The 19,286-nt window shown below is 47.0% G+C and overlaps 1 protein-coding gene across 1 annotated transcript in view; it reads right to left on the reverse strand.

Annotated features, from left to right (window-relative positions):
* LOC140430450 (polycystin-1-like protein 2) overlaps positions 1-19,286 on the reverse strand; it is a 228,784-nt gene that overhangs the window by 164,959 nt on the left and 44,539 nt on the right. Inside the window, exons 10-13 of the mRNA XM_072517932.1 lie at positions 18,616-18,784; positions 5,551-5,758; positions 3,753-3,873; positions 1,468-1,612 (exon numbers count right to left, since the gene is read on the reverse strand). Coding sequence (XP_072374033.1) covers positions 1,468-1,612; positions 3,753-3,873; positions 5,551-5,758; positions 18,616-18,784 — 643 coding nt within the window. The remainder of the gene's footprint in view (positions 1-1,467; positions 1,613-3,752; positions 3,874-5,550; positions 5,759-18,615; positions 18,785-19,286) is intronic.

Genomic DNA, 19,286 nt, shown 5'->3' on the forward strand with positions numbered 1-19,286 from the left:
ACTGCACAATGTTCAGCACCATTCGTGAATGTTCAGATAATGAAGTAGTCCATGCCCAGATCCAGCAAGAACTGGACAATATCCAGGCTTGGACTGACAAGTGGCAAATTACATTCGTGCCACGCAAGTGCCAGGCAACGACCATCTCCTACAAGAGAGGACCTAATCATCGCCCCTTGACATTTAATGGCATTAGCACCACTGAATCCCCCACAATCAACATCCTGGGGTTTCCCATTGATCAGAAACTGAACTGCACCAGCCACATTAATACTGTGGCTACCAGGGTAGGTCAAAGGCTAGGAATCCTACAGAGAGTAACTCCACCATCTACAAGGCATAAGTCAGGAATGTAATGGAATACTCTCCATTTGCCTGGATGAGTCCAATTCCAACAACACTCAAGGAGCTCGACACCATCCAGGACAAAACAGCCCACTTGCTTGCTCCTCCTTCCACATAAATTAAACCCTCCACCACCGACGAACAGTAGCCATAGTGTGTACCATTTACAAGATGCACTACAGTAACTCACCAAGGTTCCTTAGACAACACCTTCAAAACTCACGGGCACTACCATCTAGAGAAAGACAAGAGCAGCAGATACCTGGGAATCCCACCACCTGGAGGTTCCCCTCCATGTCACTCACCACCCTGACTTGGAAATATATCGCCGTTCCTTCACTGTCGCTGAGGCAACATCCTGGAACTCCCTCTCTAACAGCACAGTGAGTGTACCTACACCCGAAGGACTGCAGCGGTTCAAGAAGGCAACTCACCATCAGCTTCTGAAGGGAAGTTGGGATGGGCAATAAATGCTGGCCTAACCAGCGACGCCCACATCCCGTAAATTAATTTTTATAAAATTAAAGCTTTGGTCCAGTCGTAGGGTGGTGGTTGGCAGAATGAGCACAGCATCCAGGCTGGCACACACTTAGCTGACAGCAGGAAGCATGCCACAAAATAACCTGTGACTTCAATGAGCATCCTCTAACATATTTTTCATGAGAAACTAGACAACAATGCTGATCTCTCTCAGATACATTATGGCCCTGGGAGATGGCCAGGAAAATAATATAACGCTCAGCACTGCACTCAGCTGCTAGAAACAACCTCTAGCTCAAATGATTTTAAAATGGACAGTCTGCTCATTGAAATAAATACTTCCAGCAGTAACAGATCTACTAACTGCTAAGCTGAGATTGAGGGCAGTAGTTTTTAAACATGCACTAACGTACAGCCCTCTTAACAAGCCGGAAACCACGCATAGCCTTAATCTGACTCTAATAGTGTTGACACCTATTATGGTAGTCTATTGGGTCATTAACGACCTTAAATACACTATTAATTAAAAATTATGTAACTTGAGTGGCACAATTGGAACTGTTTGCTATTGAATCAAAGAATCATTCATTTTAATATTGTTCAAAAGCTGTGGAGGTTGTTACAAATATCAATCAGACTCACCTACTGCCCTCACTTTTAAAACTGGAGCAAATTTAACCAGTTCCTCATTTCCCATGACCAGCACTTTGGTGTTTTCCTTCATTAATGTCAGTGATTCCTGAGCAATATTTTGTTGCTTGATATTACAAGCAGAAGGCAGGTTGATCTAAAACAGAAAATATACCTACATGTTACTAGATTGTCAAAAGTAAAATATAATTAATTGTGATGTTTAAAATGTTCCCTTTGTGCTAATTGTCACGACAATATGTCGCGTGAAACGTGGAATATTAATCATGTTTCCTCAACAGGTATAATACCTTGGATTGTTTTAGAAAAAGGAAACAGCTGAAATTGCAAAGACGGGTGCAATTTTGCCCAAATTGCACAGAGTGCTGAATCAGGCAAGAAAAACTGTGAGTAACGCGTCAGTTTCACCTGATTTATCGTCAATTTCAGAGTGCTGGCGAGGACCACACAGCCAGCTGGAGGGGTGGCGCCTAAACAAGCTGACAATGCCCAGATTCTGAGATTGGGATGTCCTTTTGACAGGGCACCCCGATCTCAAAGTTAAATTTAAGGACCCACTCCCTGACACGGAGATCGAAACCCCCTACCCCATGGAAATCTGGACCCCTCCCTTAGCATTGGAACATCCGACCCACCCTCTTGAAAAGCATCGGGGCTCTTTCCTACCCCTTGTAAGGCACTGGTGCTCTCCTTTACCACACCACCACCTTTGAGGGCAGCACGGTAGCATTGTGGATAGCACAAATGCTTCACAGCTCCAGGGTCCCAGGTTTGATTCCGGCTTGGGTCACTGTCTGTGCGGAGTCTGCACATCCTCCCCGTGTGTGCGTGGGTTTCCGCCGGGTGCTCCAGTTTCCTCCCACAGTTCAAAGATGTGTGGGTTAGGTGGATTGGCCATGCTAAATTGCCCATAGTGTCCAAAATTGCCCTTAGTGTAGGGTGGGGTTACTGGGTTATGGGGATAGGGTGGAGGTGTGGCTCTTGGGTAGGGTGCTCTTTCCAAGAGCTGGTGCAGACTCAATGGGCCGAATGGCCTCCTTCTGCACTGTAAATTCTATGATAATCTATGATTACAGGCATCGGGGCTCTTCCTATTCTTCCCCACCAGACATAAGGAGAGCTTCCCCCCAATGGAGAAATAAACATTCCCCGCCAGAGCCTCCTTGGCATTGCCCCCATTCATGTGCCTCCTTGGCACTCCCCTCTGGCAGTGCTCCCGCACCTGATCTTTCTAGGAGACTCTTCAGAACTAAGAAACAGCCTCTTTAGAAAATTGGTTAGATAGAATATCTGCTCAAAAGAGGAAGCATTTCAGAGTTAATAGAAAAATAAACAAAGCTACCCTCCTTTGAAATAACCTTAACTTGTCAATTAAGAGGCTTCTAAACAGTTACGGACCATGAAATTGAATGTAGACAATGCAGTTAGGCTTCTCAGCATGCCCAGAGGTTTGAAAAGGGTAAAGGGGCAAGGAAAGCACTTCAAAGGGTTCCATCAACGGGAAGACTTTTATGTGACAGGTCATTGATATTGACCTGCTGGGGGAGACATCAAAGGGTTTCAAGGCTACAGAGGGAAACCTTTCACCTTCATCTGCCAGATATTTGAACTTGACAGGGTTCCAACATTTCAGTGGGAAGATGTTTAACTACAACTTGACTTGCTGGAAGACAGTTTAATGATACAGAGGAAAGACCTGCCTAACGACCTCCACCCCAGGAAAGACTCCTGACCTGAGCCCCTCCAACTCAGCCTGAACCTTCCAACATCAACCATAACCTGGACGCACCCTGGAGGTAAGTGTGGAGAGGGTACTCACCGGCCTAACCCCCCTCAGAGTCCACGGCACCTGGTCTCCGCTTTCTAGGATCAGGAGAGATTGGCACCCGTGGGACAGTTGCGAGAACCTGATCAAGCCAGATTTTGTGGACCAGGAGATTCTCAACGGGCTTGATGTCCGACGAGGATCCCGTTTTTTGCAGGTATCAGGCAATCTTTTTACCTTTTATTAAGTCTTATATTTTTACCTGAGTGAGTTTTTTTACAATGAAACTAACTCCTTACTTGTTAACATAAGAAATCTGGCTGGCTTGTTTCTTCAATAATTTTACATATGGTAAAGTGCATACTGAATTGAAAAATCACAACTTTTTCTAATCAGTTCAAACTCTGCTGCAGCTAACCTCAGGAGTGGGAAAGTGGAATTCATTCATGCTTCCAGACTTGGTCATAACACCATATTTAAATAAATTAAATAGCCTATTTTTTCCCTTTACCTGTTCTTTTGAAGAATTCACTCTGTACCATTTATATTTGATTGGATTCGTGCAATCTTGACAATCAACAGTCAACGTAACATTTTCTGACGGGTCAACTGGATTGCAGTTGTCTTCACATCTAAAATATTGCACAAGATAACTCCGTTTCACCTTCAACTTAATGACTGATATGGACAATCAAAGTCATTGCTACAAAATATTTATCTTTCACAGGAGCATAAACACCATGGGAAGTTTCACCATGTAGAAGGTGCTTTATAAACATAGATTGTAGTGATATTTTGAGGATATCAAGTGTATTTTAATAATAAATGAGGAACCATATTTGTATTATACATGTTTCCTACTTAGGATCCCATCACTTATAAGTCACCAGATGGGATCTCATTGCTCAGGCTCTGCTTTGTTCCATCACCTAAAATCACCCAAAGAGCTTTCCTTCAACTAAGTCACTCAACCAGACTTGCTAATCTTGGTCCCTCAACCAAACATTCTTACCCAATGTCTTCATTTTCCGCGATGAATACTGAGCACATGCCGTATTGAATATTCATTGGCCTGCAGTGAAGTGATATTCAGATAAAAACCCATTCTAGCCCAATTAACTAATGTCTCCCCTTCAAAAAACAATCAGATGTACCACTTTAAAGAAATGTTTCAACAGTTTGTCCCATCACAACAGGCCCTTTGCCATTTTAGACACCAAAAGTTTGGGGTGACAGTTAGTGATGAATAATGAGATTGTGATCAGGAAAAAGTCCATTTTAAATATATCATATTATTTTATATTTTCCTCTTGGGATTTGAATTTTTTGGGAGTCTGGAGAGCTGTGGGAGATTGGAGATGTTTCAGCATTTCTTGGATAGGGTGAGAATTGCTGCATTAGTTATCCAGTAGCAACGGATTCTGAGTTTCTTGGTGAAGAATCTGCCTCAGAATTAGCTGACGGTGGATGTGTCTATTTCCTCTGCCCTCATCATCAAATTTGAGTGGACTTCAAATTTATGCCGTTTCACTTTGGGTTGACAAAGTCCAAATCCAGATCTGATTACAGTCTCATTCTTATGATAACATGCACCATCTTCTGGGATGATAAAACCATATAATCTCAGAGTTCAGAATTCTGCTTATAGTGGATTCTAAAATATTGCAATCTCTGGACTGATGTCATTATAGCCGTTCTCTTTAGGTTACCTTAACTTTGTGGCTTATGTCTGTGCTCATTCTTAGCATCATCTTTCCAGGCAAATATATAGAGAAAATGTTTCTTGCCCAGGTAACCCTTTGATGATTACAATGGGAAACTACAACCTATACACCACTTTGTCTAATGATGTTCATCCATAGCTCTGTATGAATTCAGCTTTAAAATAAACAAACAGTATAGGTTCTGGTGAGGATAACAGTCCAAAACTCTGAGCCTCTAAGCTAAGTATGATTCGGGACACACATCCTAAATGATGACTATCTGGGAGGAGGCTGAAATTTCTGTCATGACAAGCATGGGAATGGTTAAAAGATAAAAAACTCAAAAATCTGCCAGATAATCTTAACATTGGGTTCATAAATACTCAATAACAATACATTTGAAAGCTATGCCAAGAACTATAATTAGACCAGATTAATATTTATACAAATCTGCAATGCTAAGCATGCGGTAGTATTACTGAAAATGGACTGCAGTCTGCATGGAAAACCATTATTGTTTGTGCCGAGCAGGATATAAAAATGACTTAGCTCACTATCTAATCATGCTGCACACAGTTATCTTCAATCCAAATGTAATTCCCATACCTGATATTCATGCCTTTTTTGCTCTTCTTGGTGAAGATCAGACATTTCTCTGCCGTACTGTTTATTGTGCCAGGTTTACTTACAGTTAGTCTGATTGAGATGAAAGAGTTAGGCGGAGGTAGGCAGGAAGGATGGATGATCAGATCCTGATGCACTGTGTCAATTTGGTTGCTCTGCACACAAGTGTCCCATAATGGCCAACAAACACCTCCAAAGACAAGAGATAATTAGGTAGAAAACAATGTATGCTTTTAATGTGTGAGTCAGCTGCAAATTGTGTTTGCAACTGAAAAATAGAGCTAATCTTAAAAAAAATACTCCAACCTGATGTTGGCCAGAGACACTCATTGTAACCATCACCATTCCATATCACAAGGATTCTACTGTCAGCTCATCAGTCAGTTCTAGCATTAATGCCTGATTTACATGATACAAGTTTAACGTCAGTGCAAAACCAAAAATCACTTCTCATTGACACTTCAATTGAAGTGTTAATGTGCCTTACCGTAAATAATTACATCCCAGGCTGTTTTGCTTTGGTCCCTAAGACCGTTGGTGCTTTAACTAAAATGAGTTAATCCTCCAACATGCTGTTGCACATAAAAGGGTCAAGACCAAAGGCACTTTGCAGGTCAAGAACATTCAGGAGGAAACAGCATCATTGAACTAAGGATGTTGGAAAAAGAAGGTAGTGGAGAGGAAGAGGGAAAAGGTTAGGAGGGAGGAGAGATTCTTCTGCCCACTCTATCATTACTTCTCTTCTTACCTCCAGCAGGAGGATAGATTTTTACTGGCACTGTTGGGTGGAAAAAGAGTGACACCAAGCCTTTATAATTATGCAAATAACCTTACTGCCCATCCCCATTCCAGAAGCATCCAATGCCAACTTTGATAGGCCATTCCACTGGATAACTGAAGAGCCTCCCTGACTCAGGCAGGGAAGGTCTTCTCAATATGTAAATTGGGGTCTGTAGCTAAACATAGCAGCACAAATTCCATTTTAAAATGCCATTGGGCAGAGCAGACACTGTATACACTCTGCACAGCCTCAGCTGGTGGTCCACCTGAAGAGGAGGCCAGAAAGAGGATTTTAAGGTTACTTTGGAGGGCCAGGGGGAGGTAGAATGCTCAGTTGGACTCCACCTAAACAACCTAGGATCCTCTCACACTGGTAAAAATCAGAAATACAGCTCAGCTCCTCTGCCCCACCCCATCTCATGGATCTACCTTCTTCCCAACCCCATTGGCCTATTGCCTGTCTAGGAGCATTTTTGTCCTACCCCACTCTGTGGTGTATATTATGACTCAGCTGTCAGGACTCTTGCTTCTCCATGTCAGTGACCTAAATCAATACTGTCACTCATAATCATGAAGAACTGGAATGCAGCAAAGATCCATCTATTTGAAAAGCAATCTGAAGGTGATATTGGTAACTACAGGTATTCCATTCCAGATCATTACAGGGCAAATTCCAAAATCAATTATCAAAGATGAGGTTATGATAGAGAGATATGAAAAAAAATGGTAAGAGTCAGCATGAACTTACAAAAAGATAGTTATGCCAGAGCAATTTAACATGACTTTTTAAATAAGTAACAAAAGATGTCAATAAAATTAAGAGTGTTGATGTGATCTACTCGAATTTGAATAAACTTTTGATCGCTCATAGAAAGTAGTCGTATGTGTCGTGATCTGTACATCTGTACATACATCTGCACATACACCAGGGACTGCAGCACAGATGTGACAGGCGCACAAGAGGGGGCACCAGAGACGGGTATAAAGGGTCGGGCCCAAGGCAGGATCCGCCTCTTTTAGAAGCACAGAGCTAGTGAGCAGCAGCACACAGGGATAGCTTAGCATAGGCAGTTTACCTTAGTTTCACTGGTGATACCTCTTGACTGTTTTACATCTAGTTGAGCTCTGGAAGCGGAAGAACCCTTTGAATAAAGTGTTTGTGAGTTAACTGTAAGTCTACAGTCGTTATTCAGTATTAGAGAATAACATATAGTACCAGGCGTGGTTTCAGCAAGCCAGCTAGACACCAGCAAGAGAAGAGAACTTAAACCAGACATTCGACCAAGGAAGGCCTCGCAGCATTCAGACCCTTCAGATACCAATCGGCACGATGGGCCCAATCCAACCTCCACGCCTGCTCAAGACCACTGGTAATATGCATTCCAATTGGAAACTTTTCATTCAACAGTTCAAAATATATCTAGAAGCTAAGGATCTAACCTGAGCATCTGATTCCAGGAAGATAACCTTGCTCTTATCCCTGGCAGGTCGCAGGCATTAGAATTATATAATTCCTTTCCCTACCTGGAAGGGGAGGACAAGGGCAAGCTGGAAATAATCATCAAAAAATTTGAAACCCACTGTCAATCTGAAGTCAATGAGATATTTGAAAGATTCAATTTCACCAGGCGTTTACAAAAACTGGGAGAATCTTTCAGCAGTTTTGTAACAGATTTAAAGTTACTAGCTCAATCCTGCAACTTTGAAAACCTCCGTGACTCCCTCATCAGCGACCAGATAGTCAATGGTATATCTGATGAGGGACTTAGAAAATCCTTATTAAAACAAAAAGACCTAACCCTAGAAACAGCCATGCAAAGATGCTCTACTTATGAATAAAGTAAAGAAGAATATGAGGAGTTTACTTACCAGGACCAAGGCCTTCACCACGAGGTTGAGCCCATCAAAATGGTGGCCCAGGCGCCCAGAAGGCGCTCCTTTAGTGGCAATCCCACGTGCGCGAACCTGGATGCAGGCCACACGCATGCGCAGTTCCCCCGAAGATTTGACACGGAAGAAAGGCCTACTGCGCATCCGCGAGCGTGGAGGGACAGCGTCATGACATGTCCCCGCTGCGGACATGCCCACTTAAAAGGGCAATGTCCAGCTTCTGGAAAACAATGTTTAAAGTATGGCAAATGCAACCACTTTGCCTCACAGTGCAGAGCTGCTCTGCAAATGAAGACAACAAGACAGAAACACATGAACTTCAACGTAAAAAGCATAGACTCAACGGAGCACAAAAAAAGCAATGATGAGTATTCCTCGGATGAGGACAACCTCGCTTGCGACAACTCGTTTGTCGTGGACACGATCGAGACAATTGAGGAACATGACGCAACAATCGCCACGCCTCACCCGGTCAACAGCATTGATTCCAGCAGTGAGTGGACTGCGACTGTGCAAGTCAATGACTGTCCATTAGTCATCAAGCTTGACACTGAGGCGTCAGCTAACCTCCTCACTTGTAAGGATCTCCATTCGATTCCAGGAGACCATGAAATAATACCCGCTGCATGTTGGCTGAAGGACTACAACGGCAATCAGATCGCCTCAAAGGGATCGTGCCATCTCCGGGTGGACAACAAGATGATATGCAAGCAGCTACGATTCAAGATTGTAGACGACAATAAATCATCACTGTTAGGCGCTCAGGCCTGCAAAGACTTGCGGCTGGTGCAACACATTACATGCACACCCAGGATCCATCAAGCCTGGAAACTAAAATCCACAGCATGCTGCAAGAATACCCCGACGTATTCAAAGGCATGGGCACCCTACCCAGCAAATACAAAGTCATGCTGAAGACAGACGCCAAACCCGTCATTCAGCCGCCCAGGAGGGTTCCAGCTCCACTGCGGGAGAAGTTGAAAGCGGAACTCAACAGACTGCAGTCACAAGGCGTAATATCGCGAGTCACACAGCCGACTGACTGGGTTAGCTCCATTGTCTGTGTTAAGAAACCTTCTGGAGGTCTTCGCTTATGCATAGACCCGAAAGACCTGAATCAGAACATTCGCCGGGAACACTACCTCCAACCCCAAGCGTGAAGAGATCACATCTGAGATGGCGAATGCTCGTATCTTCACCAAACTCGACGCCTCGCAGGGATTTTGGCAGATACAGCTCGATGACTCGAGCAGGTTACTGTGCACGTTCAACACGCCATTTGGACATTTCTGCTTCAATCGCATGCCCTTTGGCATTTGCTCTGCATCAGAGATCTTCCACAGGATAATGGAGCAAATAATCGAGGGCATCGAGGGTGTCAGAGTCTATGTGGGTGACATCATCGTATGGTCCACCACTGAAGAAGAACACCTCTGTCGTCTGAAGAAGGTGTTTCAGAGGATTCATAAATACGGTTTGAAACTGAACCAGGCAAAATGCACATTTGCGAAGGAGGCTGTAACCTTTTTGGGTGACACCATATCATCTCAGGGTGTCAGCCCTGATGAGGCGAAAATCGCTGCGATATGGACCAAGAAAACGCCACACGACAAGAAGGCGGTGCTACGATTTCTGGGCTTCGTCAACTTCCTCGGCAGGTTCATCCCAAACCTGTCCGCATGGATGGTAGCTTTACGCAATCTCCTACGAAAGACCACTGCGTTTGAGTGGACACAACGTCACCAAAATGAGTGGGTCGATCTCAAGCAGCAACTAATGAGGGCACCGACCCTTGCTTTCTTTGACGCAACCAGACCCACCAAGATCTCCATTGATGCCAACCAGGACGGGATTGGCGCCGTTCTCCTCCAACAGGCCGACCAGTCTGACTGGGTCCCGGTGGCATACACGTCCAGGGCCATGACCGCAACTGAGTGCAGATATGCTCAAATCGAAAAAGAATGTCTCGGACTCCTCACTGGGATTCTGAAGTTCCATGACTATGTGTACGGCCTGCCCACGTTCATAGTGGAAACCGACCACAGACCGTTGGTCCATATCATAGACAAGGATCTAAACGACATGACACCTCGTCTGCAGCGCATCATGATGAAGCTGCGAAGGTATGATTTCACCCTAGTATACACTCAGGGAAGAGATCTTGCCATTGCCGACGCACTGTCCCGATCAATTGGCACTGACAACGCACCATCAGCCCCTATCAGAGAAATCGAGGCCTAAACAAGGTTATGCATGGAGAATTTGCCTGCTTCGGATGAGAAGCTTTGCCTAATCCGACAGGAGACGCAGAAAGACGCAACCTTACGGAGGGCGCTGCACCTACTCCAGCACGGCTGGACGAGGGGACAATGTCCACAATTTCAGAATGTCAAGTCAGAACTGATTGAAGTTGATGGCCTGCTGCTACGCAATGCGCAGATTGTGATTCCGGCCACACTCCGCGCCGAGATGCTACGTAAGATTCATTAAAAAAAATATATATATATTTTATTCAAATTTTTCGGCCAAACAAAACAATACAAAGGTTTTCCTTTTTTACAACAATAAAACAATATAAATAACAGTGACCGTTTTAACAAGTAAATAAATAATATATAAACTAAATGGCAACTGCCATAACAAAAATAATAACTCTCCAGATAATAAAATCAAACAATCCAATATACATAACCAAGTATAAATATCTATACAAAAACACCCCTGAGGACCCACATGAGCCCCCCCCCCCTCCTTCCCCCTGGGTTGCTGCTGTTACCTTCCCATTTCCTTTATCGTTCTGCGAGGTAGTCAATGAACGGTTGCCACCGCCTGGTGAACCCTTGAGCCGAACCCCTTAGTGCGAACTTTATCCGTTCTAGTTTTATAAACCCTGCCATGTCATTTATCCAGGTCTCCACGCCATGTCATTTATCCAGGTCTCCACGCCCGGGGGTTTGGCTTCCTTCCACATAAGCAATATCCTTCGCCAGGCTACTAGGGACGCAAAGGCCAAGACATCAGCCTCTTTCGCCTCCTGCACTCCCGGCTCTTCTGCAACCCCGAATATAGCCATCCCCCAGCCTGGCTCGACCCGGACCCCCACCACCTTCGAAAGCACCTTTGCCACCCCCACCCAGAACCCCTGCAGTGGCGGGCATGACCAAAACATGTGGGTGTGGTTTGCTGGGCTTCTCGAGCATCTCCCACACCTATCCTCTACCCCGAAAAATTTACTGAGCCTTGCTCCGGTCATATGCGCCCTGTGCAAAACCTTGAATTGTATCAGGCTTAGCCTGGCTCACGAGGACGACGAGTTTACCCTACGTAGGGCATCAGCCCACAGCCCCTCCTCAATCTCTTCCCCCAGCTCTTCTTCCCATTTCCCCTTCAGCTCATCCACCATAATCTCCCCCTCGTCCCTCATTTCCCTGTATATATCCGACACCCTACCATCCCCCACCCGTGTCCCTGAGATCACTCTATCTTGAATCTCCTGCGTCGGGAGCTGCGGGAATTCCCTCACCTTTTGCCTTGCAAAAGCCCTCAGTTGCATGTACCGAAATGCATTCCCTTGGGGCAACCCATATTTTTCCGTCAGCGCTCCCAGACTCGCAAACGTCCCGTCTACGAACAGATCTCTCAGTTGCACAACCCCAGCTCTCTGCCATGCTCCAAATCCCCCATCTATTCTCCCCGGGACAAACCTATGATTATTTCTTATCGGGGACCGCACCGAGGCTCCCGTCCTTCCCCTATGTCGTCTCCACTGCCCCCAAATTTTTAGCGTTGCCACCACCACTGGACTTGTGGTGTATTTCTTCGGGGAGAACGGCAACGGCGCCGTCGCCAGTGCTTGTAGGCTGGTTCCTTTGCAGGACGCCATCTCCAATCTCTTCCACGCCGCTCCCTCCCCTTCTCCCATCCACTTACACACCATTGAGATATTGGCGGCCCAGTAGTATTCACTTAGGCTCGGTAGTGCCAGTCCCCCCCTATCCCTGCTACGCTGCAAGAACCCCCTCCTCACTCACTTCCCGGCCCACACAAAACTCATGACACTTTTCTCGATTTTCTTGAAAAAAGCCTTCGTGACCATCACCGGAAGGCACTGAAACACAAAAAGGAATCTCGGGAGGACTACCATATTGACCGCCTGCACCCTACCCACCAGTGACAGGGGCACCATGTCCCATCTCTTAAAATCCTCCTCCATCTGTTCCACCAATCTTGTTAAATTAAGCCTATGTAAGGTTCCCCAACTCCTGGCTATCTGAATCCCTAAGTACCGGAAATCTCTTGTTACCTTCCTCAGCGGTAAATCATCTATTCCCCTGCTCTGCTCCCCCGGATGCACCACAAACAACTCACTCTTCCCCATATTCAATTTGTACCCCGAAAATTCCCCAAACTCCCTGAGTGTCTGCATTATCTCAGGCATCCCCTCCACTGGGTCCGCAACATACAGCAATAGATCATCTGCATACAATGATACCCGGTGTTCTTCTCCTCCCCTGAGTACTCCCCTCCACTTCCTGGAGCCCCTCAGTGCTATGGCCAGGGGCTCAATCGCCAATGCAAACAGTAACGGAGACAGGGGACACCCCTGCCTCATCCCTCTATGAAGACGGAAGTAGTCAGACCTCTGCCTGTTCGTGACCACACTCGCCACCGGGGCCCTATACAGCAGCTGTACCCATCCAATAAACCCTTCTCCAAAACCAAATCTCCTGAGCACCTCCCACAGATAGTCCCACTCCACTCTGTCGAATGCTTTCTCGGCGTCCATCGCCACCACTATCTCCGCCTCCCCCTCTGGTGGGGGCATCATCAATACCCCTAGCAACCTCCGTATGTTCGTGTTCAGCTGTCTCCCCTTAACGAACCCAGTTTGATCCTCGTGGACCACCCCCGGGACACAGTCCTCTATCCTCGTCGCCATCACCTTGGCCAGGAGCTTAGCATCTACGTTTAAAAGGGAAATGGGCCTGTAGGACCCACACTGCAGCGGGTCTTTTTCCTTTTTCAAAAGGAGCGATATCGTCGCCTCCGACATAGTCAGGGGCAACTTCCCCCTTTCCCTGGCCTTATTAAAGGTTCTCGTCAAAAATGGGGCCAGTAGGTCCATATGTTTCCTATAAAATTCCACCGGGAATCCGTCCGGTCCCGGGGCCTTCCCCGCCTGCATGCTCCCAATCCCTTTTACCACCTCCTCCATCTCAATCTGTGCTCCCAGTCCCGCCCTCTCCTGCTCCTCCACCTTCGGGAATTCCAGCTGATCCAGGAAACACATCATTCCCTCCTTCCCTTCCGGGGGCTGAGCCTTATACAGCGCCTCGTAGAATGCCTTAAACACCCCGTTCATCCTCTCCGCTCCCCGTTCCATCTCACCTTCCTCATCCCTCACCCCACCTATCTCCCTCGCTGCTCCCCTCTTCCTCAATTGGTGGGCCAGTAGCCGACTCTCCATACTCATACCGTACACCCTGTGCCCTCCTCCACTGTGCCTCTGCCTTACCCGTGGTCAGCAGGTCAAATTCCACATGTAACCTTTGTCTTTCCCTGTACAGTCCCTCCTCTGGTGCCTCCGCATATTGCCTGTCCACCCTCAAAAGTTCTTTCAACAATCGCTCCCTTTCTTTACCCTCTTGCTTCCCTTTATGTGCCCTTATGGATATCAGTTCCCCTCTGACCACCGCCTTCAACGCCTCCCAGACCACTCCCACCTGAACCTCTCCATTGTCATTAAGCTCCAAGTACCTTTCGATACACCCCCTCACCCTTAAACATACCCTCTCATCCGCCAATAAGCCCATATCCATTCTCCAGAGTGGGTGCTGTTCTTTTTCCTCTCCTACCTCCAGGTCTACCCAAGGTGGAGCGTGGTCCGAAATGGCTATGGCCGTATACTCCGTCCCTGTCACCTTCGGAATCAGTGCCCTTCCCAAGACAAAAAAATCTATCCGTGAGTATACTTTGTGAACATGGGAGAAAAATGAGAACTCCTTACTCCTAGGCCTACTAAATCTCATGGGGTCTACCCCTCCCATCTGCTCCATGAAGTCCTTGAGCACCCTGGCCGCTGCCGGCCTCCTCCCGGTCCTGGACCTCGACCGGTCCAGCCCTGGATCAAGCACCGTATTGAAGTCTCCCCCCATTACCAACTTTCCCGCCTCCAGGTCCGGGATACGTCCCAACATACGCCTCATAAAATTTGCATCATCCCAGTTCGGGGCGTATACGTTCACCAGAACCACCGCCTCCCCTTGCAATCTGCCACTCACCATCACATATCTACCCCCACTATCCGCCACTATGGTCTTTGCCTCAAACAGTACCCGTTTCCCCACTAAGATAGCCACCCCCCTATTCTTCGCATCTAAACCCGAATGAAACACCTGCCCCACCCATCCTTTACGTAGTCTGACCTGGTCTATCAGTTTCAGATGCGTCTCCTGCAACATAACCACATCTGCCTTTAATTTCTTTAGGTGTGCGAGTACCCGTGCCCTTTTAATCGGCCCGTTCAGCCCTCTCACGTTCCATGTGATCAGCCGGGTTGGGGGGCTCTTTACCCCGCCCCCCCCTTGTCGACTAGCCATCCCCTTTTTTAACCCAGCTTCTCACCCGGTTCCCACGTACCCGTATATCCCCCTGTCGGTGCCCTCCCGCCTCAACCACCCCGCCCCATAACAGCTCCCCCTTCTCCTTAGCAGCAGCAACCCAGTTAACCCCCCCCTTCCGCTAGATCCCCCTCTAGCGTAGTTGCACCCCCCATGTTGCTCCCGGAAGTCAGCGAACTCTGGCTGACCTCGGCTTCCCCCCTTGTCCTCGGCCCCCACTGTGCGAGGCCCCCTCCTTCCTGCGTCCCTTTTCCCGCCACAATTACCATAGCGTGGGAACAAAGCCCGCGTTTCCCACTCGGCCCCGCCCCTAATGGCCGGCGCCCACAGTTCCTCATACTCCCCCCCCCTCCCCCCCCAACATGGGGAAGAGAGAAGAGTTACAGGATCACAGAATTAACAAATTGAAAAATCATCTGCCCCCCCTTCCCCTTCCTCGCCCCACATAATCACCCCACCACTTTGTCCCAGAAGCTCTTTCCCTCGCCAGACTATTCCAGCTTCTCGTCCACAATGAATGTCCACGCCTCTTCTGCCGTCTCAAAGTAGTGGTGCTTCCCTTGGTGTGTGACCCACAATCTCGCCGGTTGCAACATTCCAAACTGAACCTTCTTTTTGTGAAGCACTGCCTTAGCCCGATTGAAACTTGACCTCCTTCTCACCACCTCCACACTCCAATCCTGGTATACGCGGATCACCGCGTTCTCCCACCTACAGCTCCGTGTTTTCTTCGCCCATCTGAGGACCGTCTCTCTGTCATTGTAGCGGATAAACCTCACCACTATAGCTCGAGGTATTTCTCCAGCCTTTGGTCTTCGCGCCAGAACTCGATAGGCTCCCTCCACCTCCAAAGGGCCCGTCGGGGCCTCCGATCCCATTAGCGAGTGAAGCATCGTGCTCACATATGTCCCGACGTCCGCCCCTTCTGCGCCTTCGGGAAGACCCAGGACTCTTAAATTCTTCCTCCTCGAATTATTCTCCAGTGCTTCCAACCTCTCCACAGCACCTTTTGTGCTGTGCCTCGTGCGTTTCTGCCTTCACCACCAGGCCCTGTATTTCACCTTCGTTTTCAGCAGTCTTTGCCTTCACGACCCGAAGCTCCAGCTCTTGGGTCCTCTGCTCCTCCTTTAGCCCTTCAATCGCCTGTAATATCGGGGCCAACAGTTCCTTCTTCAACTCCTTCTTCAGCTCTTCCACACAGCGCTGCAGGAACTCTTGTTGCTCCGGGCCCCATAACAACCGGCCACCTTCCGACGCCATCTTGCTTTGAGCTTCCCTTCCCTGCCGCTGCTCCAGAGGATCCTCCGTAATCCGGCCGCTATCCTCTCCCTTTTCCATGCGTGTCCGGGGGGATTCCCTTCTGGTTTACCGTACAGTGTTTTTGGCCGTTTAAATTGCCGTTTGGGCTCTTAATAAGAGCCCAAAAGTCCATTTCAACGGGAGGTGCCGAAACGTGCGACTTAGCTGGTCATCGCCGCACCCGGAAGTCCCCTCTACGTAAGATTCATGAAGGTCACCTAGGAATTGAGAAATGCAAAAGGCGTGCACGACAGGCTGTATACTGGCCCGGCATGAATCAAGACATAACGGACATGGTCATGACATGTGACACCTGTCAAAGACATCAACCCACACAGTGTAAAGAACCACTGCAGCAACACAAACTCACAATGGCGCCGTGGACAAAAGTGGGCATTGACCTATTTCATGCCACAGGGCATGATAACATCTTGATCATGGACTATTACTCAAACTATCCGGAGGTACTGAAACTCCATGATCTCACGCCTTCATCTGTCATCAAGGCGTGCCAGGAGACATTCGCGCAACATGGAATCCCGCATGTGGTGATGTCAGATAATGGTCCCTGCTTCGCGAGCTGGGAATGGAAAGAGTTCTCAGACCGCTACAGCTTTCGGCATGTAACATCCAGTCCGCACTACCCACAGTCAAATGGGAAAGTGGAAATGGGTGTCCACATTATTAAACAACTTATTAGCAAGGCAACAGATTCACGCTCGGACATCAACCTAGCGCTGTTGTCCTACTGAGCAACCCCATTGAGCTCAGGACTGTCGCCAGCACAGATGCTCTTTGGCAGGGACATCCGGACAACCCTCCCGGCGATTCAATTCCGAGACCCCGATAACGCTCTGGTTCTCGACAAAATGCGGGTACTACGGTCGAAACAAAAACAATACTACGATCAACATGTGATCCTACTCAAGCCACTGAACATGGGCGACATCATCAGGATCAGGGACCCAGAAGGCGGATGGTCTACAACGCCGGTGTTTCTCACACTGGTCTTGACCAAGTCCATTAGTCCACAGGATGTTCCTCGACATACAACGCCAGACAGTACTCTTGATGACATCAAACCGTCATCCCCACCACCACCGTTAAGACGCTCCAGCAGGAGTCGTAAGGCACCCAACCGGCTAGATTTGTAACGACACTTCAACACACCCATAAGACAAATATGAACATTTCTCACGATGGACTCATAACAGTTAATTGTTTCTGTATTACTTTATCATTTTCACAGTGTGCAGCTTTGCTTATTCTCACCACTTGTTATGTACAGAGTTCTTGTGGCCAGTCTAGAAAACATATCAAGTCAAAAGGGGGGATGGAGTGATCTGTACATCTGTACATACATCTGCACATACACCAGGGACTGCAGCACAGATGTGACAGCCACAGCATCACTGGAGGGAGCATCAGAGACGGGTATAAAGGGTCGAGCCCAAGGCAGGATCCGCCTCTTTTAGAAGCACAGAGCTAGTGAGCAGCAGCACACAGCAATAGCTCAGCATAGGAAATTTACCTTAGTTTCACTGGTGATACCTCTTGACTGTTTTACATCTTGTTGAGCTCTGGAAGCAGAACGAACCCTTTGAATAAAGTGTTTGTGAGTTAACTGTAAGTCTACAGTCGTTATTCAGTATTAGAGAATAACATAGTATGTACTTGGGCACTGATGGCAGCTGGTTGCGATAGATTGAATTGTGGTTGGGACAGGTGGCAAGCCCTCTGAATAAATGGAGTCACATTAATCAGAATTCTCCAAAGTTTTGGGAATAACCCAGAAATGAATAAAGGTGAGTTCACCGTTGAGTTCATGGATGGCACCAAGCTGGTACTAATATAGTGTTAGATTGGCCCATACTACAGGGGAACAGCACATTTGCTCACAGACCAACTCACCAATGCAACCTAATATAGATATGTGTACAGTCATGGAGGGTGAACATCCAGATGAATTTCCCAATTGACTGCTGTACGTTGAATCTCCAGAGAAATTACATCATTTAAACCATTTCTCTGGGTTTCTGTTAAAGTTTCTGACAAAATTCACATTCAAGCACTTAGGGTTATGGAATACACAAGAAGGAATAGATGATCAATGCAACTGATGCAGATTACTTAGCAAAAATGGATCAGAAAAACAACGGCAGTCAAGAGTTGATTAACCATTGGAACATTAAACAAAGGTTGTCAAAAAGATTGAGTGAAATAATCCTCCTGGTATGGTTGGGCCAAACCTGTATACAGTTCAGGAAGCCATGCTGGAGAAGGTACTTTGGTCAATTTAACCAAAATATTTCATTGCAATTTAGTATAATCACATAATTGAAGATAGGTGGTGATAACTTTGCCAAGATTGACTAAGATGTTTAAAGTAAACAGGATTGCATTTTAAAAGTTTTAACCAAGTGAGTGTCCTTAAACTCCAGGTGCTTCAACAACATACCACATGACCACTGGAAAGACATTTCACTGTGGCCATCCAAGTCACGACTCTTCGATTTTCTTCCACTCAAAAAAAGCTGGGAGAAAGGATTTGCCACCTCCAGTTGGCCACCATTAATTTTAGCTTGAAGTTTTTCTAGCCTCTCATCTGCTTCCCTTTTCAGAACTGACTGAAAAAGAAAAAGGTGGAAAATGTTGCTTTTGGTCAAGTTGATAAATTGAAAAGCAATTGTGACGCAGCACTTCGTTTGGAGGACAACAATATTGTGGGGCACAGTGTCAGAATAAGGGGTCTCCCATTCAAGACAGAAATGAGGAGGGGTTTCTTCCCTCAGAATCAATGGAATTCTCTTCTACGCACCACAATGTAGGCTGGGTCACTGAGCATATTCAGGGCACAGATCGGCAGATTTTTGATCTACAATTGAGTCAAGAGTGCTGGGGAGTAGGTAGGCAAGTGGAGTTAAGACCACAATCAGATCAGCCACGATATTATTCAATAGCGGAGAAGGCTCGAGGGGCTGAGTGGTCTACTACTGCTTCTGTTTCTTATCTTCCAGGAAGTTAGGAACAGGAATAGACCATTCAGCCTCTCAGACCTGCTATACCATTCAACTACATCATGGCTGATCATGTACCTCAATACCGCCTTCCCACACTATCCCCACATCC

Source organism: Scyliorhinus torazame, chromosome 10 (assembly GCF_047496885.1).
Source record: "Scyliorhinus torazame isolate Kashiwa2021f chromosome 10, sScyTor2.1, whole genome shotgun sequence".
Taxonomy (NCBI): domain Eukaryota; kingdom Metazoa; phylum Chordata; class Chondrichthyes; order Carcharhiniformes; family Scyliorhinidae; genus Scyliorhinus; species Scyliorhinus torazame.